Raw genomic sequence first — 23,185 nt, 5'->3', positions numbered from 1 at the left:
CACTCAGTCCAGAACACAGCGGACGGAAATGAAAACACCAACTATTCCAGCCTGTTTGTTTCTTTTTAGAATGATTTAATCAGATCAAACTACATTGGTTTAGAAAATAATGTCTTACCCTCCACACATTGTTACCATTATTCCTACATGTAAAGTAAACATGATGGTTTAAGAATGAAAATAGATTAATCTGGGGACAGACGTTATTTTCCCTTTAATAAATTGGGATTATCAGATTATATAACAGATTATGCACATACTAGTACATAATACCATCTACAAACGTCACTGTTTTTGTACCCATTTACTAATTCAAGTAGATTTCACTGAAGTTAGACAAACATCCTAATTTAGCTGATGTGTTATCCTCAGGTGTTTGTTCAGGTAATCACTGCATCTGTTACAGCATTATTTGTTCATTACACAATCTTTTTTTTTTTTTCTCTTTGCAAACACAGACCAATTTGCATGTTCTACTCATACTGTTTACATCGGCAACACTTGATCTTTCAATTCAGCCACTTTTCCACCCATGGTCCCAGCTCAACTCGCTTCGCCTCGCCTCGGCACGGATTAGGTTTTGTTTCCATTATAATATAGTACCTCCTCAACGTGGGCGGAGTCATCACTGTACAGCTGCATGAAACTGCCGTACAGTGATGACATAAAAAAAAGTCACTAATGACTTGTAAAGCAGTTGTTTTCAGTGTAATGAATCATTAGGAAATAGTACCAGGTACCATGGCGAATGGAAACGCAAAATAATCGTACCGTGCCGAGGCGGGGCGAGTAGCGCAAGTGGAAACACGCCATTTATCACTGTTACAAACATGATTTGACAGTGTAGTCAAAAAAAACTTTAAATACAGACTCTCTGGGTGTGGGCGAAGCATTTCTCCCCATGCCTGTGGCAATATGTCTCTCTGTATTGGCAGAGGCCATGGTTCTCGATAGAGTAGCTGCACAGAGGACACTGATTGTTCTTCTGTAATGTCTTGGGGGTTACCCTCATTCTAACAAGCCGTCAACACAGTTTTTCCTGAGCACATTTTTCAGATTCAGTTGTTGTTGTTTTAGGATATTTTGTAATACATTTCTTTTTTGGGGGGAGGGGGGGGGATTAGGTCATCAGTGTTAGTTACATTTAATTCTCAGTTAGTCAGTTCCGTTCAGTTTGCTGACTGGAATCTGGAATGAAAGAAAAAAATGGTAAAAATCAAAATCAATCAAACGCAACAGAAATCATTTTGTATTAATGTTTGTGGCATTGAGGTAACTTTTCTAAACAAGAAACAAAACAACAAGTTCACTCTATTATTTTACCACAAAGGTGAAATCAGAACAAAAATATTTGACTGTAATTACCTTCTGTGTGAACACGGATGCACAGGCCAGACACGCCCTCTCTGGTGTCGAAGGGCTGTCCAGGGAAAATGGGCCGACAAGACCGGACTGTAAGCGAGCTGCGGCCGCGGCGTCTTTGATGGCGAAAAACACTGAACTGCCCAGGAAAAGAACGGGTTCCCCGATTCCCTGCATTGTTGAAGAGTCATCAGAAATGCTACTCACTAGAGATTCAATCAGTGACAGCAGAAATGTACAAAGACAATCCTAAAACCTTTGAGGAGTAGATGGCGTGCGGGTTGTCCGAGTCGGGCAGCAGATAGATGTTGAATTGAAGCGGCAAATCGCAAACGGCGGGGATCTTATACTGAGAGGGGCCTCGAGTATACAGGAGCCCAGAGGGGGAAAACTTCAGCTCCTCCATGGTGTAGAGACCCAAACCCTGCATGAAGGCTCCTTCAATCTGAGTGGTCAAAGAAGGGGAGGAGAGAAGGGACAAAAAAGGTGAGGGAACACAGAAATGAAATGTCACACATGAAAAAGATAAACAAAAGATGACGTCCTTTTAGTGTGGCGTTACCTGTCCAATGTCCACAGAGGGGTTCAAACTCCTGCCGACGTCGACCACAATGTCTGTCCTCACAGTCTACAAGATTTAAAAAGATTTGCCTTGACATTTTTAAAAACTAAAAAAGAAAATGACTAAATAATAAACATGTGAGTTTTGACCGTGTAGTCTCCGGTGAGGCAGTCCAGCTCCACCTCACAGCAACACGCCGCGAACACAAAGTAAGCATGAGGCCGACCCTCCATCTTCTCCCAGTCCATGTAAATGTCTGGACCTCTGAGGACAACACAGGAAAGACGCCACTGACCGTGTTCACACATGATATTAACACATAATGTGTTTCTGCCAAGTGTTTATTGGTCAAAGAGTTAATTATTTCAGTTTGACATAAAGTCTGTATGCGTCTCACCCATAAAATCCAGTCGCTGATAGACTGATTTTCTCCGAAAAGGCTTCTTTGATCTGACAAAAAAACAATAATAATTAGATTTGTAGATTCAAGTCTCATTTTTCATGAGAATGCTGCATTTTCGTACCCAGGTTTCCCATGATCCTTTGGGATTATTTTCCCTGATTGGCACCAGTCGCTGGTACAGAGTCTGGCAGGCATTCTGAACGAGAGAAAGTGGTAAAAATTATTCTTAATTTAATTGTCGACATTTTATAGAATACGTTACTGCAGGACCTGGACTTTACCTTGACGGCCATGCCGTTGCTGTCAGCAGTAAAGGAGGCAGCAGAGGCAGAGCTGTTGGGAACAGTGTTGGTGCTTGTTTCACTGATGTGAATCTTAGAGGCTGGAATATGAAGCTCCCGACTTGCAACCTAGCAGCACACAGGAGACACACCCTGAGCTTTAAAGTAATATTTGCAGTAAATTGTAGCAAATCCCAATTTAGATGCCAGGAGAGAATTTTGCTTTTGTTTGTTATACTACTCACTGTTGAAGCACAAGCCCCTTTTTCAATATAATATGATAATAAAGCACAATTATTGTCACTACAGTGTGATGTTCAACAGACAAAAAGATATTTAGACTTTAGATATACTTAGTACTTTGAATGAGTGGTGGAAATAGCATTTTGAGGAACTCCTAAACCCCACTCATACACCCTCTGTAGTAGTGACAGAGCTGGAGGATGACGGCGATCATCATCGGTCTCCCTGGGTGAGGTCACTGAGCTAGTTAAGCAACTCCACAGTGGCAAAGCCCCAGGGGTTTGATGGAATGTCAGAAGAAAACTATGTCAGAAGATATTATGTCAGAAGATACTGACTATCAGAAGATATTATGTCAGAAGATATTATGTCAGAAGATACTATGTCAGAAGATACTATGTCAGAAGATATTATGTCAGAAGATATTATGTCAGAAGATACTATGTCAGAAGATATTATGTCAGAAGATACTATGTCAGCAGATATTATTTCAGAAGATATTATGTTAGAAGATATTATGTCAGAAGATACTATGTCAGAAGATATTATATCAGAAGATATTATGTCGGAAGATACTGACTATCAGAAGATACTGACTGTCAGAAGATACTATGTCAGAAGATATTATGTCAGAAGATACTGTCAGAAGATACTGACTGTCAGGAGATACTGACTGTGAAGATACCATGTTGATAGTGACCACAGTGAGAGTCAAAGTACCTGCTGTAATTTCGTGTGGATTCCCTGACCCATCTCTATCCCGCCATGAGTGACCACAACAGATCCGTCTTGATAGATGTGGACCAGAGCACCAGCCTTTTACATGAACAAAGAAAATATCACATTGTAACATTCTATTCTGTCATCATACAATGTTAATTCTCTTCATTTTCACGTTGTGATGTAACGGATGGCACCGAAGTAAACGGGGTGTGCAGTGATGGATGAAATAGAAAGGTGTTTGGTGGGATTGTGTGTTATTTATTTCCAATAGACCCAATGTGAATCGCGGTGTAGGAGTCAGGACAGACTGAAAGCATGTAGTGGGAACTGGCTGTGAAAATGTACACGCGTTTGCAATACCTGTTGATTTACTGTGTGCAAAGGTGTGTCAATTTCAATTCAGAATAACAAAACTGAATCCCAGACACCTGATTAGAGGACCTCTCAGTTATTGCGTTGCCATGTTTAATGGGGATGATGGACATCCCCCTCTTCTTCCAGCGGCTCTGCTGGTTAAACTGCTCGATGGCTCTGCGGCGGGCGTCGTAGTCAGACTTGGCCTTACACTGCTCCCAGCAACGCAGCATGTTCTCTGCACTGAACTCAAACTTGTAATGAGTGAGTGAAAGCCCCTTGTACATGTTGGTCTCCCGAATCTGAGGTTAAAGAAAGGAAAAGTGTTATCTCTGAACAAATAGATGATTAAAATGTGCGTGTTTTGAGGAGCTGAGGATATGACCTGGTCTGCAGGGCGTCCCAACACCATGGCCACATCGTTGATCATGTTCTCCACAACAAATGCACTCTGCGGTACACCAAAGCCTCTGAAAGCAGTGTTGGAGGGCAGGTTTGTCCTGCAGGCAGCACCACGACCTCGGAGGTTGGGGATATTGTAAACATTGTCCACGTGGAACAGGATCTTCTCAACCACCTGCAAAAAGGAAATGATTGCACTATTGATGCTTTGTCACAGCCTGACCGGTCACTTTTAAGAAACAAGCAAAAGCTGTTTGACCGACCGAAACAGATTCATCCACCGTGTTTCCAGCATTGGTGAAGTACTGGAGATCTGCAGCCACAATCCTTCCGTCATTCATGAAGCCAACCTAAAAGCAAGCAGCTGTCAACTGTTTTGTCATGCGTCTGCTAAAAGTTGAATTTTGTACAAAAACATTTAAGGATACGGAAAGCCAGAAAAATAAATTAAAGATATTATTATTATTATTTTTAATTTCACTTTTATGTTTTTATAGTTTTTATGTTTTATACCTTGTTGCTGTGCCTTTAACTGCGTAAACTTTGATCAACTGGTCAACACTTGGTCAAATGTGCTCTAGAGATAAAGTTGATTCATTATTATTATTTTTATTTTTTATTATTATTTTTCAAATAAAGGGTGTTGTTGTACCTTGTACTTTCCCAGGACAGGGTGACGAGCTCCTGTAATCAGCATGTCCTCACCTCGTTCCAGAACACAGCGGACTGCGCGATTGGTCCTGAAAAGAAAAGAAAGATTCCAGGCTTTTTCTCTTTTTTTTTATCATTTAATATAATTTCTTGATACACTGGCTTCCAGAATCAATCGAAATCTCCATTTAATTTGTTGTTTTCCAACCAAAAAGGAGTAGGAAAATTCACTCCACTGTGACTTACTTCCAAGCAGCCACAGAGGTAATGGAAGCCAGAATGGCTGTTTTACAGATTTTCCCTCCGAAACCTCCGCCGATCCTTTTGACATGACAGGTGACTCTGTTGGACGGGATGCCCAGTGTCTCTGCTATTGCCAACTGTAAGTTTCAGATCAGATTTGTTTCAACTCAATTTTAATAAAACTAAAAACATGTTTTATCAGGTATAACAGGTTTGGTGTGTTTTTTTGGTCAGAATCCATGTACAATTTGACATTGAGTTCTCTGTGAAGACACTCCGTGCACCTGAGTTAAAGTGGGCCACTGAGAGGAGACGTAAGCTTTAAACTCCGCCTCCTCTCCGACTGGAACCACCAGCATAGACTGAGTCTCCATGTAGAAATGCTCCTGTCCACCTATTCGAACCTCACCTGAGGAAAGTGAAATTACAAGAACCCATTAGATGAATTAGATAATTAAGTGCCAGTTTAAAATTGGGTTTTGATGACTTATATAAAGACTGATGTGTGTGTCATTGTACTAGTAGAAGTAGATTTTTACCTTCAAAAGTCTGATCAACACTTTTAAAAGCCTCGGTTACATTTCCTCTCTCAATCGTCCTCTGAGGCTCAAAGAAAGATGACTTTTCAACCGCCTCCTGACACGGGGAACAATATTTTGACCCTGAGATTAGGTTAAAGATTGAGAGAACTATTTTGTTTCTGTGTGTAAAAAAATCCAAGATTTGACAGATTGACAAAAAGCCCAGATTTGTCTCATTTCTCACAGACCTCTATGGTGAAAACAGGCTCTGGCAAATCTTCATAGCTGATTTTCACAGCTGCCGCAGCTCGTTTAGCATGTGCTCTGGTATCAGCGAGCACTGCACATATCATCTGACCAACGCAGGACACCTGAGAATACACAGCAATGAAGATCATAACATAGCTGATAAGGTAAGGAGAAAACATGAATGTTCCCAAAGAGCAATTTCCTTTACAGCAGTAGTCAATAAAACAAACGTAACGTACAGAAGCACAGACGGTTTTATCTGTGGAGGCAACAGAATCTGGGTCAGAGCGGTGAACGACTCTCTGGACATTTTGATTTCATGTACAGTTTAGTAATCTTCTTTTAGATAAGGGACACATATACATAATGTACATGTACATAATGTGCGTACCATCCGCAACTCAGCCGTCGCTGCAATCAGTGACACTGCTCACATATGATCTACCTCTTTCTCAGCAAGCAGCTCCTCATCATAACCTTCCAGGGTTCGAACTTTCTTTCCAGGAATATCTCCAGCTGTGACCACATCGACGACACCAGGAACCTGCAGAGCTTCGCTCACGTCCAGACCCCTGTTGGACACAAGTCTCAATACCAAAAAAAAAGGAAGTGATTTTACACATGAGACAGTTTGAATGATCACTTACGTGATCTTAGCGTGTGCTCGAGAGCTGGTGACCAGAGCCAGGAAGAGCTCCCCCTCTGTTCTGGGGATGTCGTCACAGTAGACGGCTTCACCTGTGGCCTGGCTGATGGCAGAGCGATGCATGATGGGACGTCCCACTGGGTCCTGGTTGCTCTGGTCCTTTGACACATTCTGCAAAAGGAGAAGAGAAGCATTAACTTAACATAAGGGGGCTACATATAATTTAAAATGTCTTCTTTGTTTTTGCACCTGAAATTCGTGCAGGCCGGGTTGGATCTCTCTGGGTAAAGGTTGGATCGGCATCTTCTCAAGAAGCTCGTCTGTGATCACATTCATTTCTCTGAGCTTCTGCAGGATCTCCAGGTAAAACTTGAAGAGGAAGCTGAGAGTCAACGACTGCCGGAACTCTACTTTTCCTCCTGGAGCTGAAGGAGGCAGTGTCAACTCTTCCAGGAGGATGTCATAGACCGGGCTGAGAGTGTCATCGTTCCATGGCCTGAAGGCAAAAATGGGGATGGTTTTAACTTCTGTGGATTTATTTTTATTTAGTGTCTTCTGGTTCCCAAACATTGAGCAGTGATTCACGCATTCATTGCTTCCAAAATCCACTACTGCAACAACATCCTTGATGGTTCACTGGCAAAGCTCCTTGATAAACGTCAACATGCCGAGAACTCACTCCCACTCCAGAGACCACATCACCCTTGTCCACCAAAACCTGCACTGGCTTCCCAACCCACAGTTCAAAGTCCACCTCACCTTCAAAGCCCTCTATAATCAGGCCCCCTCTTATCTCACAGAACTGCTCCACACCTACACAACATCCTGGGGTCTACGGTCCTCAGACTCCAAGGATCAAGCACAAAACCTGGGGAGAGAGAGACTTAACCATTGCAGCTCCCTCCCTCTGGAACTCACTACCCCCATCCCATCCGTGACTGCTTTTTTCTCCGGTAAATTATTATTATAATATTATGATTAAAGGCAGCAGAGGTGATGAAACCAAGGAGAAAAATTTGGAGAAATTTATGACAGAATTAGAAATAGAACGATCAACTTTTAATCCGCTTCTGATAAAATTAAATCCTTGAATGTTGATTAATTAATCCATAATGAGTGAAAACATATCACACTCACTTTGCAATGAGGGCTAAGCAGGTTTTGGCAGCACACACAGTGGTCGGTCCCATTCCTCCGTAGTAAATACTGACGTCCTCCACGACTCTGGAACCCTCGGAGAAAAGCACGCGCATCCCGGTCGTCACGGTGGCAAAGGCGCTCTCCTTCCTCGGAGCCTGACGGAAAGCTCGGACAAACTCCCCCTGCAGGACAAACATGGCACATACATTACATTACATTTAATTATTAATAAACCGGGGGAATGATTTGCTCTGTACTGTAATATCGTAGTTTGCACACACAATCCAAAACATGTGATTCATTTTTCTTGTTTTTCAAAGTGCTCGTGGATAGGTTAGTGTTTGAGTTCGGTTTAGGAACGTGTGTACCTTTCTGGAGAAGGGAATGAAAACAGAGACAACAATCTCTTCTGGTTTCAGGACGGTTTTCCCCAAACTCACAAAGAAGTCCTGATTGAGCGCGACCTCTCGTTTTCCTCCTGGTGGATTCAAACATAAACTCTTGATGAATGTCAAGAAACACTTTCTGTAAAATCTAACAAAATCTGTGAAGCGACTCACCGCTGGAAAAGACGCTAAGTTTGCAATTCCCAGCAGCCAAAATGGGGTTCAGGTCTGAATTAGGGTACGCGCTCACGATGTTACCTCCAAGAGACTGACAATAAAATAGCCATGATTGCTTGTGGTAAATATGTTTCCTTTTGAAAAACACTAACCAATAGACAAAGGAGGAGGAAATAAGACAGATAAGGGAGCAAAGACAGAGAAACTGATTAAAGGAACATGCAAGGTAAAGAATATTCGGAATCTCTGGGTGGATATACATTTATAAAAATATAATCTGCGTACGGCAACGTTACGGATCTGCTGGCTTGCCAGGTTCCTCAGCTGCTGGATCAGGGCCTTGAAGAGTTCGGTCTTCGTCGCTGGAAACTGAGGAACCAGATCCTCCAGAAGAGACTGAACCTCAGAGAGACTCCAGCCGGCTCCGAACCAAACACCTACAGAATAAAACAAGTTGGTTTGTTCCTAAATTTTTCTGATTTTTGTACTTTTTTTTAACACAGCGTCTGTGTGACAGGTCCACCTACCCTGTGGTGTCTGAGTGACCTCAAACAGCTCCATTACTCTGGTTGGAGATATTATCAGTGGATGTAGGACACCTTTGAACTTCATGTCTGGACCTTCAACACAAAGCAGAGACCACAATTTATTTCATTTGTAGAGTGAGGTGTAACCTTGTCCTGTGTCTCTGTAATTAATGTTGAATAAGATGTTCACCTATGTTAGTGTTGCCCATGACAAGTGGAGCATTAGGGTTACTGGTCTTCAGATGGACCAGCTCCTCCAGTGAGGTGGGGAGAACCCAGGTCATCCTCTCCCCATGGAAGGTGAGTGTCTCTGGGTTTGCCGTCTCTGCCATCAGCTTTGGACAAATAACCATTTTTATGTGGCATCAACAATTTGACAATTTAGAAGCATACCATTCACTGTCAACGATAAGTAATTGATAATATTAATATAAAAGCTGTCGGGGGTCAGCTCACATATAAGAACTTATATACTTAGTGGCTACTTCACTGAATATGTGATGACTTACAATCAGTTCGGGAGGGAAGATCAGCTCCTGCGTGGGGTCCAGAGGCAACAAGTCTTCTTTGTTAAACAACTGTTGCTTTTCCTGGAGGAAAAGTAACAGATAAGAAAATAAGACTTAAAAAATAAAAAATGTGGAAAATGTGGTTGAATGAAAAAATTAATAAAGGCTAGAGGAAATAAAAACAATAAATAAACAAGAAGAAAAAAACTTATCTCACCTGCTCTGGTTCACTGATATTTTTCTCTCCGTTGAGGCAACATTCTCCGACTCCATTGATTTGGCAACAGTTGGCTTCCTGTTCATTTCACATTGATGTCACATGATGCACGGTTGTTACACTTATCCCACATCAAACAACTATCTTACTAAACATTTCTTCCTATATGTCGAATGATTAAAAAAGAGACTTACTAAATAACAGGGAGTCAAATTCCCTGTATGTGCACACATACTTGGCCAGTGAAGCTGATTCTGATAAACCCGTGATACAACTGTGAATCCTGAACTCAATACTAGTCTGTGCTGACACTTCCTGAATAATGTGACATAAGCTCAACTCTGTACCTGACAGAAAGTCCTGCAGCCGTCAATAATCGGTCGATACCCAGTGCAACGACACAGATTACCTGAAAAACAGGCAAATGGAGACCATTTGTGTGACTTGTGGTGATAGGAACAGTAGGAGCTGTAACCCCCCACCCCCACCCCAAATGGTTGAGTATAGCGCCAACAGATTTGAGAAATTCCATCTGAGAGCTCAGAACACTCAGGCTCTCAGGCCTCTGGTAGAAGACCTGAGCTTGGAGGAGACACAAGACCATTCTTTTTATTTTAACATGTACAAAATAGTACCTGCAGGTACTAGAACTGCAAGAAGACCCGGGTTTGCGAGTGGGTCGCAACAAGGGCCTTGTGCAGATTTGGGTATTAGGCAAATTGGTCACTCTAAATTGTCTCTATATGTGGCCCTGTGATGGACTGGCCATCTGTCCAGGTTGTACCCCACCTATCGTCCTATGTCAGCTGAGGTTGGCACAGCTCCCCCCAGCATGATCCTCATGTGCAGGATAAAGCGGTAGAAGATGGAGGGATGAAGATAGTACCGCAACCTCTCCTCCAGATAAACAGGACAAAACAAAAGTAAACAAACCAGCCAGAGCCTGCGTGATGTCCTCCATGGTGGGCTGAGGTCGGTTCCTCAGCAGAGTGTACATGGACATCACCATTCCTGGAGTGCAGAAGCCACACTGGGAGCCGTGAGCCTTCGCTATCCGCTCCTGTGCAGCCAGCACAACACAACATGCACAGCTCATTTACTGGAGTTCATTTTTACACATAGAACAAGATGGAACATGTTTGGTTATATGGTTACAGCAGGTTAAACAGGTTCAATTTAAGACTGTTTAAGACTTTTGGAATGAAATTTGAGACTCACTTTTGGCCAAATTGTATCATAAAACATGACTTTTTGGCCCATTTAAAATATCTATGTGAAATGTTGTTTTATTTGTTCTGTTATCATGGTCTGGTATTTGGTAAATGATATACAGAAGAATGTAGAATTATTTTATTTTTCAATTACAAAATCCTATCTGAAAATCCTGTGTTAAAATTTGACTAGACTTTTGAAAAACTGGTTTATTTCCAAATTAGCTCGGCTGACACTGTTTTCCATACGTCCAAGGAAACTTCTTGCTTCCTTTTTTTCCTTGATGGACTTGCAGTGACCGTGTAATTGACCTGCACAGGGTGGATCCTGGTCTTGGTGCTGCCGATGCCCTCCACCGTGATGACTGCAGCTCCATGGAGCTGACAGAGCGGCAGGAGGCAGGCGTTGGCAGAGAAATGTCTGATGGGACAGTGAAGGCGTGACTGTGCTGTGGGATCTGACACATGCAGAATTGTTCTGGCTTGTTGATCCGACTGTTACAATTATTACTTTCAGGGCTACAGGTTTTTTTTCTTCAACATTATGACAGAAGTGATACAAAAATGGTGAAAAAACACTATCATACATGTCATTTTTGACAGAGCCGTGCTGCGTGAGCACTAAGGGTTAAGAATGAAAACAGATTGTAAACGGTTTCATGGTTTTTGAGGTGAATCACACTTTGGCTGTGAACTTAACAACTCACATGAAGCCTCTAACACTGAAATAGCACACAATCCACTTGATCCACAGGAAATCGCCTCAGTAAAGAACCAGGACCGTGTGCTTTGGAGTTAAAGGATACCTGATGGTTTTGGAGGCAGGTTGATAGCGGGACACCATAATCGTGCACGCCCCGCAGCCTCCACCTCCACAGCCATACTTGGTTCCGGTTAACCTCACTGGAGTCCCAGTTAAGAAACAACATTTGTGGGAAACACAAATCACACTCTTCATTTATGAATCTTTATATCTGGGCAAGATTTTTGACAGCACAGCATCCATCCAGTAAACCTGCTCCGAGTTGGACGGACTACTGGCCTAGTCCGGCCTACCTGGCCTACCTGGAAAATTCAAAACCTGGATCCACCAACCAACTCAGGATCCTGTGGCCCCTCCTCATCTATGCTGTCCCAATTAGGGACACAACAACAACCTGCAAATGCATTTCAAATCCTTGGAGGAGGAATTCAAGGTATCAAGAGCAAGAGAAGTGGTGCAGTACAGGGACTCAAATGACCCAAAGGCAGTCAATGCTGGAATCCAGGTGAGGATGATGTCCAGACACATCAGTAGATGCATATACCCACGGGATTGGAAGGATACATTTCTCCCTGAGAAAGGGTAACAGCGTCATCTCAGGGTCTGCATGGTTCTCCGTGACCTGTTTAGATGCAAAGCAAAAATCACATTCATGATGATGATAATCTTGCAAAGACCCAGTGCAGTTGCAGTCATTTAGATAAAGTGGAGAGGCTTTTCACAAAGGTATTGGGACACATTTCAACACATTTGTCCAAACTGCAGTGAAACCAGTGCATGGACTACCTTTTCATTGTCTTAGGAGACAGCATGTTTTGAATTTGTGGAGGTTAATAGTATATTTAGAGGTATTAGGTGTCAGGGTTTTCTGTCATCTCCTTGCGGGAGTGTGGATCATTTAATACCTGGGTTTTTAAGTGAGAAACAACTTAATAAACATAGTTATGATGCATTTCTGCCGTCATCTTTTCTGATTCATGTTAGACACGCCCCTTCACTGTCCACTTTTAAGACGCATCTTAAAACCCATTTTTGGGTTCCACCCATGAGATGTTGGTTTTTGTCTTTTTTTATAGTTTTACTGTATGACTTGTTTATTTGTGCTGTTTTTATATTTCCTACAGTATTTTGTTGTTTTATTGTTTGTTCTTTGGTCTATTAGGTCACACGGTTTTATATTTTATTTATCTCTGATGTACAGCACTTTGTTTCAGGTGTTGTTGTTTTTATAAATAAAGTTGGATTGGATTCTTTTTTTTCATGTCATTTGTTGAATAATTATGGCAAAAAATACTAAAGAGTAAAATGAATAATATTGTCAAATGTAACAGTAACAGTGAGTGAAAAGAAAAAAATGACTTTTTATTCGAAAAGTCGGAGTGAGGGACTGACAACAATGTTAATATAGTTTATGTAACTGAGTGACAATGAGTCAGTATGCACACTGAAACAGATGAAGCAAAATGGAGCTCAGTCAACATTAATTTGATTATATACACCTGTGCTTCACCAACATGTGACCTATAACATTAACAAGGTACTCAAAGTGTTTTCCGTAAAATAAATACTAGTATAAATAAAACATACAATTAAATAGCAGGAATAAAATATACAATTAAATTATGAAAAAGTTGTCAATTAACACGTTTTATGCAGAACATTTTCTCCAAACTGTTAGTGATAGTTCAAGAAAAGCTGGTCACAAACTGCACTTTACGTGACACTTACATTTATGCTTCACATACCTTTTTTCCATTGATGTAGAAGCACAAAGTGTCTCCTTGTTTCCTTGTGGCCATGTTTCCTCCAACTTTGTACAGGTTGCAAAAAAAACTTTCAGCTAAACACACTGTCAGAATAAAAGAAGATGCAGACACTGACTGACACAACTGCTTGCTTTCTTTTCACAAAGCTTTTACCTCAGTGAGTCGAACCACCTCCCTTCTTTATTATGTCTTATGTTGACACGTTCTCAGGGTGTCTTCTGTCGCCATCGTGTGGAAATCCTGTGATATTGCAGCAACTCCAGCTCCTAAGAAAAAGATAATCACACATTTTTAATTCTCAGCTCAACAAAAGTGCTGTAGATCAATAAGAATAGAATGTATTAACATCAAAACAATATAAAAACAATTAAACAATAAAACAATTACAATGTTAAAACAATAAAACAATTACAATGTTAAAACAATTACAATGTTAAAACAACAAAACAATTACAATGTTAAAACAATAAAACAGTAAAACATTTACAATGATAAAACAATAAAAAACAATAAAACAATAAAAACAATAAAACAATAAAAAACAATAAAACACTAAATCAATTACAATGTTAAAACAATAAAAAACAATAAAACAGTGAAACAAGAGCAGAGGCTCATGCTGGGTTGAAAGCCAAGGAATAAAAGTGGGTTTTAAGACCATATCATATCGTTTGAATGTTAAATGGCATTAACTCTGCATTTTATGACCCCTTAGTTATACCCTGTATAATTATTATTTTTGTTGATTAAAAACGAGCCAAGTGAACTAAATTTCACAAATTCAATCTGATTTTAATTATCTATCGATTAGCTATCAAGCTATCATTTTAGCGAGCAATCGTTTTAGCTAGCAATTGTCTATCTATCTATCTATCAATTAGCTAGCAAGCTATCATTTTAGCAAGCAATCGTTTTAGCTAGCAATTGTCTATCTATCTATCTATCTATCTATCTATCTATCTATCTATCTATCTATCGGTTAGCTAGCAAGCTATCATTTTAGTGAGCAATCATTTTAGCTAGCAATTGTTTATCTATCTATCAACTAGCAAGCTATCATTTTAGCTAGCAATTGTTTTATCTATCTATCTATCTATCTATCTATCTATCTATCTATCTATCAATTAGCTAGCAAGCGATCATTTTAGCAAGCAATTGTTTATCTATCTATCTATCAACTAGCAAGCTATCATTTTAGCTAGCAATTGTTTTATCTATCTATCTATCAATTAGCTAGCAAGCTATCATTTTAGCGAGCAATCGTTTAAGATAGCAATTGTTTATCTATCTATCAACTAGCAAGCTATCATTTTAGCGAGCAATCGTTTTATCTATCTATCTATCTATCAATTAGCTAGCAAGCTATCATTTTAGCGAGCAATCGTTTAAGATAGCAATTGTTTATCTATCTATCAACTAGCAAGCTATCATTTTAGCTAGCAATTGTTTTATCTATCTATCTATCTATCAATTAGCTAGCAAGCTATCATTTTAGCGAGCAATCGTTTTAGATAGCAATTGTTTATCTATCTATCAACTAGCAAGCTATTATTTTAGCTCGCAATTGTTTTATCTATCTATCTATCTATCTATCTATCTATCTATCTATCTATCTATCTATCTATCTATCATTCGTTCCATATTACCATGACCATCCATCCTCCACACACTGATCAAGAATCAAAGTGATCACATACAGCACCAGATCAGAAGCAGGTTAAAAAAAAACAGACAAGGCTGCACATCATCTCACTCAGCTCTTTGAGTGTGGGAAAGGTCAGGGGAAAAGAAACCAAAAAAACACACACACCCTCTCCTGTCCCTGTTTAATCTCCTCAGAGTTTATTGACTTGGCTTCTGTTGCAGATTAAACACAAATGGCTCCATCTTTTTCTCAGAGGATTGAGTTTCGCTCACGTGTAAGAGCAGTTTGATACCTGAGGATACAGAAACCGCCTCACGGCAAAAAAGCCCGTCTTACTTTACAGCCCAGCCTGTTTGTCGACACAGTTAGTTTCACCTGCCCTGTTCAACAACTTGGGAGGAGAGAGTGAAAGAAGTCATGTGATCCTGCTACAGAGACTCACTGGGACAGGACGATGGGAGTTGCTCCAGATTTATTTGCAGCTTCTAATCCCTCAGCTTCAGCAGTTATGGATGGAAATTAACACATTTTTCATATATGCAATTGTTTCAATATTTGAAAGGCACAAACTTTGACATTGTGCCTTTGCAGGTGTGTATAGCAGCAATTTTCAAAAGAAAAACACATATTTGCATGTGAAATATGATAGAATAACCAAACATGACGCTGCAAACACCAATTATTGATGACCTTTCTTTGCATTTTTAAATAAACTCAAAGGAAAGGAATTCAATACCCTCCCGTTTCATCACAAAAGAGACAAACTCGACATCTGTGCACTGCGACGACGCTACAAGTCCAGACCTGCTGCTGCTGCAGAACATGCTGCCGTTTGTTTTTGCCTCTTCCCTGACATGAACTAATTCTGGGTTGTGAGCGTCAGTCATCGTGCGTGGAGATGCTAGTCGTCCCTGCTGTTTTATCTCTCACTGAGGAAATGCCTGGCGTGGCCTTTAAAATTTGTCTTTCTGGATTTTTTGCCCTGGCTGTGATTTAAAGGTGGAGGTGTTTTCTCCTGAAGCCGGAAAAAAACAATTAAATTGTGAGCCGTAAACTTGAAGTTTCGACGTCACCAGAGACACTCCTCAACGGGAAACTTTTATCGAGCTGTACAAACCAGCATAGCGTTGGGCACAGTTGAGCCCTGACTATTTTTTTGTAGCCACACTGGATGAGCAGAGGGAGATAATTTAGCTCCCTTAAGTACAGCTTACACGAGCCAAGTGAGGAAACTACCACTTTCATTTAGGGATTTGGCAATTAACCACTGGGTGCAAAGGGAAGCGTGAGGGGGGGAGTCCAGAGTAATTTGGAAAACATTGTGGATTTGACCCGATTGATGATTTATGTGTGCAACAGTGAATCCATTAAAGTCTTGTAAAGTCATTTTCTTTGCAGACGGCGTGAACAAGAAACCGTGATAGAACAGAAAAAGCAGACTGCGTTATTACAAAAACATCAGCAACCAGAGAGACAGAGAGAGAGAGAGAGAGAGTAGTTTTTAAAGGATGTCCATTTTGTCATTATTTACGACCCAAAGCACACACACACACACACACAAGCGTGACCCATTTAATGTGGAGGAGAGAGTTGGGGCCGAGGTGGCCTCTGTCCAACCGAGGAGTGTAAACACGAGTGCGACTGTGTTTGCTTTATGTGGAAGTTACATAAACACATTAGAAGGATTTAGACTCTTGTTTAGGTTCAGTCTGGTGCCAAAGTATCGAGGGGATATGGGACCATGTCGCTCCAAAACAGCTGGCTTTAACATTTCTGTTTTCAGCTTCATGACATCGAAATCCACCAGGAAATGAAACATTAGATTTGAACTAACTTTAAGGATGTGCTCATTCTTTAGATATGGTAAAAGAAGATGCTCGCATTTAACCAGAGGCCAAAATGTCACATAATGGTAAAACCAGTGAGCAGGAATAACAGTAACAAAAATGCTCATGTGAAGAGTGATGTCCTATAACTGGGGGCCAAGTCCAGAGAGGAACCAAAAAAGCACAGTGAGGGTCAGAAAAATCCGAAAATGACTGGAACACATCGGCACAGAGTGAAAGCAGACGTACGGAGAATGAACACAGGATTACAGTCAGATGAGAGTCTCTGAGGTGGTATTTCTCACTTTACGATCTCCCAGCATCCTCTGCTGCAGACCTGCCCTCCAGATTACAGAGGTGAGCTGTGTAATTTCACATGTTAATGACATGCTACAGCCAACAGCCTTCATTAAAGTCATAAATCCGGCTCTATTTAAACACGTCCTCCGCTGGATCCCCGCTCATATTAACGTACAAAAGGTAGAATATTTCCATATTCTGTTTCCTCCAGTTGTCCTCCTCAGTATAAATCAATGAATTCTTTTTAAATCCAGCCTGAAAACCTACCTGCGTTTAAATAAAAATAAAAGTATTATCACTGCTGCATCTCAGCTGTAACTGCAACTTTCAATTTCTCTTCATCTCTATGTTTTTATTGTGTTTTATCATGCCTTTTACGTCTTTTATGCTGCTGCTGTATTTCTCTTTCTCTTTGAAATGCCTTGTTGTTGAAGTAATCTTGCCTTGCCTATGTGTGTGTGTGTGTGTGTGTGTGTGTGTTACATGTGAAATAATTGTCTCTGACAGCATTGAAGAAGAGAATCAGAGCTTCTCTGCCCCCGCCACAGAAAACACATCTGAGCAGGTTCCTCTCATTGAAGGAGGAACAAAGACGAAACATCAGATCACAGCTGGACTTAGAAGAAATAATCTGTTAGTATCAAGTGGAATCAGTTTGACGGATTACAATTGTGCTTAATGGTTGCCACACTGTGATATTTGTTTGCTCGATAGATGTTCAGAGCATGTGAGGACTCAAAGATGGATCATGTTATTACTGTTGCAGCAAACACGAGACGCTCTGAGTCACAGAGACGTGAGATGTTTATTTTGTCTCGCAGGTCAAGTCACATCAGCTGTGACCTGCTTAAATCCGCCAACAACAAACATCGGCCCTTCACGCTCCAGCTTCTAGAGCCACAACAGCCCAAAAAGCGATGTGTGAATGGACCTCGACGTGCCAACATCTCGTCAACAGTTGTGGTTTTGAGTCTGCAATGTTGTCTTATGCGTGTTAAAGCTATAAAAGTGCATCTTAGAGTCAATATTTCAAGACCTCGGTGCAATCCGCCCTTTTTTTCTTTGGTGAATTTTCCTGATAAAGACTTGAACTTGCCCCTAAAGGACTTTGCTGCATGGCCAGTGTGAAAGACTCCGGCTCTGAGAACACGCTACAGCTTTAAACCCTTAATTTGACACGTAATAATGTGTTGATGACTCTCCCCGGCTCGTTCCCATACTCCCGGCCTCTAATTAAAATGATAATGAGCCAGATGAGGGTTTCAGACGAGAGCCTCGGTCGAGACGTCAGCCCTGACTCTGGTTTCACCCTGACACACGTCTGGCGGGAAGGAAAAACAGCCAGATTAGCCTGTGGATCACGGGTTTGTGCAGGCTGCAAACCCGGAACACGCTCCACAACCCAGTGTGAATGAGAGACGATTAAAAAGCAACTGGAAAAGCGACTATTTATAGCTGAAATTTGCATTTTTATGGGAAGAGTTTATTTCCAAAGAGCCATTTTGAAATGGGAGAATAGAAATTATGATGCATTCAGGGTGGATTTAAAACGTCAGCACATGCTGAACAAAGCATTTTCTCTCTTATGTCGTATTTTAATCTCCAAACCCAAGATGCAAATGCTGACAAAAATCCCCCATCATCAATCAAATCACCAGCAATATCCACAGTTTTAGTTGAGAGATAAACAGAGAAAACTGAGCATGGAGAGATTTTTTTGGGAGCATGTTGACAGTGGCGTTCACAGCTTTCATGTGCTCAGCAGAAATGTGGCACACATTCCTTTTTGAGCGCAATGTGAGTGAGGGATTATCATCCAGCAGTAACACTCAGCGATAAGATATGAAATTGCAGGCGCAGTGGCAGCCGCCCACAGAAAAACACACGAGAGGAAGGTAAAAAGAGAAGCAAAAAGGAAGGAAGAGCTGAGACGCTCCTGTCGGATAATTAGAGAGGGAGATGCTGCAGTGTGGGGAGTGTATCAAAGAGAATAGAGGTCTTAAAAAAATGTGCAAATTGTGCAGGAGAGTTTGCAGCATCCTGCAGATTGTAGTCAGTGTTTATTTACATGTACTAGTCATGTCATTTTCATGCTTCTTCCGGGCCATTAATGCTCATGGAGGAAAGATAGCACCAGTTTAGTCGTCTAAGTAGAAGACACAAATTCATCCTCAGCGGTGACTGCACTTTTTACATGACAGTGGCTTTTACCAACCGTAATAACTGCACAACACAAGGTACGAACGGCACGGAGTAAACAACAGTGACACAAAACATGCACTTTGGTGTCCGGAAATAGCGTTCTGGCCTCCATGCATTTATAATTTCATCCTTGCATGGCACGTGACGGGTTTAAATCTGAACACCGGTGCACAAACAGATGGTCTAAACATATTCGCAATCAGCCTTAATGGTTCCATTTTTACCCATTTTGCCTCTGCATGAATTTGAGATGAATAAATAAAAAAAGTTAAATGACACAGGTGTTTTTTAAAGACAAAGTTGCAGCGGCTTTATGTCATTTTTAATCGGAACCTACGCGAGTGGAAACGCTGTGGAAGTGACACTTAGCTGAGAGCTGCTGGAAATTCCCCTTCCCCCCGGTTGTAATTAAACCTTTGAGAATCAAACACAAAGCAGACAACACCCAAGTTCAATTGCAAAGAGTTTAATCCCAAAAAATACTTTCTTTGTCTTTTTTTTTTTTCTTCTCCTCTCTCCGTTTTGGCACATTATACATTGTTTGGTCTTGCTGTATCTTGGCTGTAACACTATACTGTATAATTTACATTGTTCGAATGAAAGGCCCGTCATGCAATGTTGAACGCGGCCCAGTCGGACATTGTGCGCGTTCGGGAAAAAAGTGGTGACATTCACGTCTGCCCCCGGCGGTGGATACAAGTATGACATTCAAAGATTTGATCAAATTACTCTGAAAAGAGGAACCAAACCGCGTGCTGCAGTCCAGTTTCATGACTCTGTGGATGTGGAGCCGCAGCAGGAACAATCCATGTCGCTTCAGACCAAAACAAAGACAAACTGCTTTTCTTCGTAGGCTATAGTTTCTCGCAGGCTGTCCCTGATGCTAACACTGTTTGGGGCTATATTTTTTAAATTAAAAAATACTGGAGTTAAATTTCATTCCATAAGAGGAAAAGACTTTTTTTCTTTTTCTTTGTCTTTTTTTTGTGTGTGGAGCAGCTGAACAGGTTCCAGCCTGTTGGTTTGTTGCGCTGCATCGTTCTCACAGGAAGACACTTTTTTTTTTTTGTTCCAACATCTCTGTCCTGTCACTGCCAGCAGGTCGACACAGCACGGGATGCACTCTTCACTTTTTAACTCAACAGCTCTGAGAATCAGCTGATACGTGATGAAAACACAGTTTTAAACACAATGAATCTGCCATTTTATGCCGCTTTTACTATCATTGTTTGTATGCAGAGATTATAAAATACAGTTTTTGGCACATGATGATTTGTTTTCTGGCTTGAATAAAACATGGGAAAAGTATATGAGTAAGAAAAATTAAGGATTCTTTTTGGTTATTTCCCAAACATTTGAACTGTTTTGTGTTGTTATAAGTCATTAGAATGACTGTGGACAAAGCCCATTACCAAAAAAAGTGTAATTATATCAAATTGGTTGGTTTGTATGCCGGATTAAATAATGAACAATCAGTTGCATTGATAAATTTCATTATTTTCCCATGTATTTTAATGACTAGTTTGTGTTAATAATCCAGCCGTAACGGGTTCAAAAAGAACGAGATAAAGCAGCAATAAAATGGTCGGTTTCTCGTCTAAAGGCAGACATCTGTGTCGTGTTGAGACAGTATTAGTCGCTCACAGAGCTGGGGAGGGGAGGGGAGGGCTGATCAAAGGGGGTTTCTCTGGGAAAAACAAAAAAAAACAGGGGTCAGTGGTGTCATTTCTTTCTAAAAACAGCTCCTGTAAAGCAACAATTGACACCACGTTCAACATCTACATTAGCCCACATTGGTGTTAAATCTTAAGGCTTATTTCCCCCCTCATATTAGTACAGAGAGTTGCAAGATGACAAAAACACGGTGGGATGAAAGAGGGTTTTTTTTTTTTACGTGTCTTCCCAGGAGAGCCATCTTTGGTGTAACACCATCTCCCAGCTCTAAACACCAGTCTGTGCATGAGTGCATCCCTAATCCCATTTACAACAGTCTCACATCTGTGCACAGCACGATGCCGCAGCAGGTCCATATACTGTACATATATATATTTATACATATATATATACACGCACATATATATATATATATACACACATATATATATACTGCTATAATGTAGACATCCGTATAATGAAGCAGTCATTTTTATGTCCCTTTACATCAGCGTCTTACAAACACAAGGTGCCACAGTTTATAGAGACTCTTTAAAACAGTCGTTAAATTAAGGCAAATCAAAGTTTTCCAGTGACTCTCAAACAGATTTGATCATTTATGAGAGGTTTAGTTCAATTGTAGGTTTTTCATGTTCGATAATGATACTGATATTGACCATATTATTATTATTATTATTTTTACAAAATTATACTTATCTGCTTGTCTTCTTTTATCTTAAAATACGTCTGATCCTCCCTGGTGAACATTTCACTTTATGGCCTGAGTTTAGTATCTGATTCTGTATCGGACCAATATCAATACTCAATATCATATCGGCTCATCCATTGCTTGTTATCTTATCTGTGACGATGTCCATGTGGTTGTTTTTTTGGAAAATAAAACGGTTGGTAAATGAATTTCAGGTTAACTCTGTCCCTCTATAATATATATGTTCTTAAACTCATGTGGCATCACTATACATATTTTCCCATGGAGACTAATGAGGATATTTAAGCTTCATAAAGGATTTTTTTTTTAATCTGCTACGCAGGCTACCACTTTATAATCCACCCTACAATATTTCAGTCATAGAGATTTATCAATTCCAAGTCATCCAGCCCCAAAATCCCTGTCATCACTGCCTCTTCTTCTTCTGCTTCAGTGACTTCCTCCTCTTCACGATCATCTCATACAGTTTGTCCATGCCCTCATCCAGCCCCTCTCCTATGATGGCGCAGGCCGGCTGGACGTGATACGGAGTGGAGGGACTCAGCTCGGCCAGAGCCAGCTGCCTCTCGATCTCCCCAACATCCAGCGCCCGGGGCAGGTCCTGCTTGTTGGCGATGACCAGCAGCGGGGTCCCCTGGTTCTCAGAGAAGCGCGTGATCTTGTGCAGCTCGGTCCGGGCCTCCTCGAGCCTCTCTGCGTCCACGGAGTCCACCACGTACACGATCCCGTCCGTGCAGCGGCTGTAGGGCTTCCACAGGGGCCGCAGCTTCTCCTGGCCCCCGACGTCCCAGAAGTGGCAGCTGATGCCTCTGGAGGCCCCCGCGCCGCCGAGCCGGATCTTCTCCGTGTTGAATCCGATCGTGGGCACCGTGTTGACGAACTCGTTGAATTTAAGCCGGTACAGCACGGTGGTTTTGCCCGCAGAGTCCAGCCCGAGCATGACTATGTGCAAGGACTGGAAAGCGGCCAAATTAGAGAAACTATTCCCCATCTTGCAGGCTGGAGGAGAAACAACATGCGCTCCCACCGTCTCAGCAACGAGCGATATCACCGCAGGAGATGCTTAAATGTCTCCTGAGTGATCCATAGCGGGCGATTCCCTCCAGATTAGGGTCAATGCATTTTCGAAAAACGCACACCAAAGGACGCCTGTGCCGCGGCTCAGCAGAAGTGGAGGGCGCAGCCCCACGTTGCGCGGCGGCACTCGGGCAGCCAGACACGCCGCAGCATCCCTGGATTCACTCCAACAACATCAGCATCAGGCGATTCCACGCGCGGCGCAATCGACACCGTTACAGCTGTGAGTTCGCAGCGCGCACCGCTCTCCAAATGCGTAAATTACGCGCGGTCGAGTGTCACATCATGTCTCTGATCTGTTCGTGTGTCCAATTGCGTTGCAGCTCGTGTAGTAACACACGCGCGCGCACACACACACACACACACACACACACACACACAGTCGTGGTGCGTGACGTGAGGACCAGCCTCTCTGA

At 41.5% G+C, this 23,185-nt stretch overlaps 2 protein-coding genes and 1 long non-coding RNA gene across 3 annotated transcripts; 1 reads left to right on the top strand and 2 right to left on the bottom strand.

Annotated features, from left to right (window-relative positions):
• Window positions 1-189: 189 nt before the first annotated feature.
• LOC122758208 (aldehyde oxidase 1-like) lies at window positions 190-13,483 on the bottom strand. Its single transcript, XM_044012211.1, has 34 exons — window positions 13,316-13,483; window positions 12,135-12,192; window positions 11,614-11,710; window positions 11,120-11,228; window positions 10,530-10,656; window positions 9,944-10,005; window positions 9,597-9,674; window positions 9,380-9,460; window positions 9,061-9,205; window positions 8,871-8,963; window positions 8,629-8,780; window positions 8,341-8,434; window positions 8,149-8,258; window positions 7,778-7,962; window positions 6,890-7,136; window positions 6,642-6,811; window positions 6,440-6,566; window positions 5,994-6,116; window positions 5,764-5,860; window positions 5,509-5,633; window positions 5,228-5,361; window positions 4,983-5,070; window positions 4,594-4,680; window positions 4,314-4,505; window positions 4,003-4,230; window positions 3,572-3,667; window positions 2,609-2,737; window positions 2,449-2,523; window positions 2,322-2,374; window positions 2,074-2,188; window positions 1,925-1,990; window positions 1,619-1,807; window positions 1,366-1,533; window positions 190-1,188 (listed from the first exon to the last, which is right to left on the bottom strand). The coding sequence occupies exons 1-34, from the start codon at window positions 13,367-13,369 to the stop codon at window positions 1,156-1,158; spliced, it is 3,987 nt and encodes a 1,328-aa protein (XP_043868146.1). The 5' UTR covers window positions 13,370-13,483; the 3' UTR covers window positions 190-1,155.
• A 3,049-nt stretch (window positions 13,484-16,532) lies between these two features.
• On the top strand, window positions 16,533-18,659 carry LOC122758223. The gene is made up of 3 exons (XR_006358132.1): window positions 16,533-17,164; window positions 17,615-17,740; window positions 17,929-18,659. It is a non-coding gene; the product is annotated as an uncharacterized LOC122758223 (long non-coding RNA).
• Window positions 18,660-19,759: 1,100 nt separating this feature from the next.
• Window positions 19,760-23,135, bottom strand: arl4ca (ADP-ribosylation factor-like 4Ca). Its single transcript, XM_044012223.1, has one exon. It carries the CDS (start codon window positions 22,681-22,683, stop codon window positions 22,099-22,101), a length of 585 nt encoding a protein of 194 aa, XP_043868158.1. The 5' UTR covers window positions 22,684-23,135; the 3' UTR covers window positions 19,760-22,098.
• Window positions 23,136-23,185: the final 50 nt, after the last annotated feature.

Source organism: Solea senegalensis, linkage group LG2 (genome assembly GCF_019176455.1).
Source record: "Solea senegalensis isolate Sse05_10M linkage group LG2, IFAPA_SoseM_1, whole genome shotgun sequence".
Classification (NCBI taxonomy): Eukaryota; Metazoa; Chordata; class Actinopteri; order Pleuronectiformes; family Soleidae; genus Solea; species Solea senegalensis.
The sequence above is the reverse complement of the archived record's forward strand: the minus strand, read 5'-3'. Positions and strand labels throughout refer to the sequence as shown.

Excerpts from the sequence above, each read along its gene's own strand:
- LOC122758208 (XM_044012211.1), bottom strand. The coding sequence starts at position 13,369 with ATGGCCACAAGGAAACAAGGAGACACTTTGTGCTTCTACATCAATGGA. Across the intron at positions 10,006-10,529 it reads CATCACGCAGGCTCTGGCTG|GTAATCTGTGTCGTTGCACT; the intron begins GTTTGTTTACTT and ends CCTGTTTTTCAG. Across the intron at positions 5,362-5,508 it reads AGTGGCCCACTTTAACTCAG|TTGGCAATAGCAGAGACACT; the intron begins GTGCACGGAGTG and ends TGAAACTTACAG.
- arl4ca (XM_044012223.1), bottom strand. The coding sequence starts at position 22,683 with ATGGGGAATAGTTTCTCTAATTTGGCCGCTTTCCAGTCCTTGCACATA.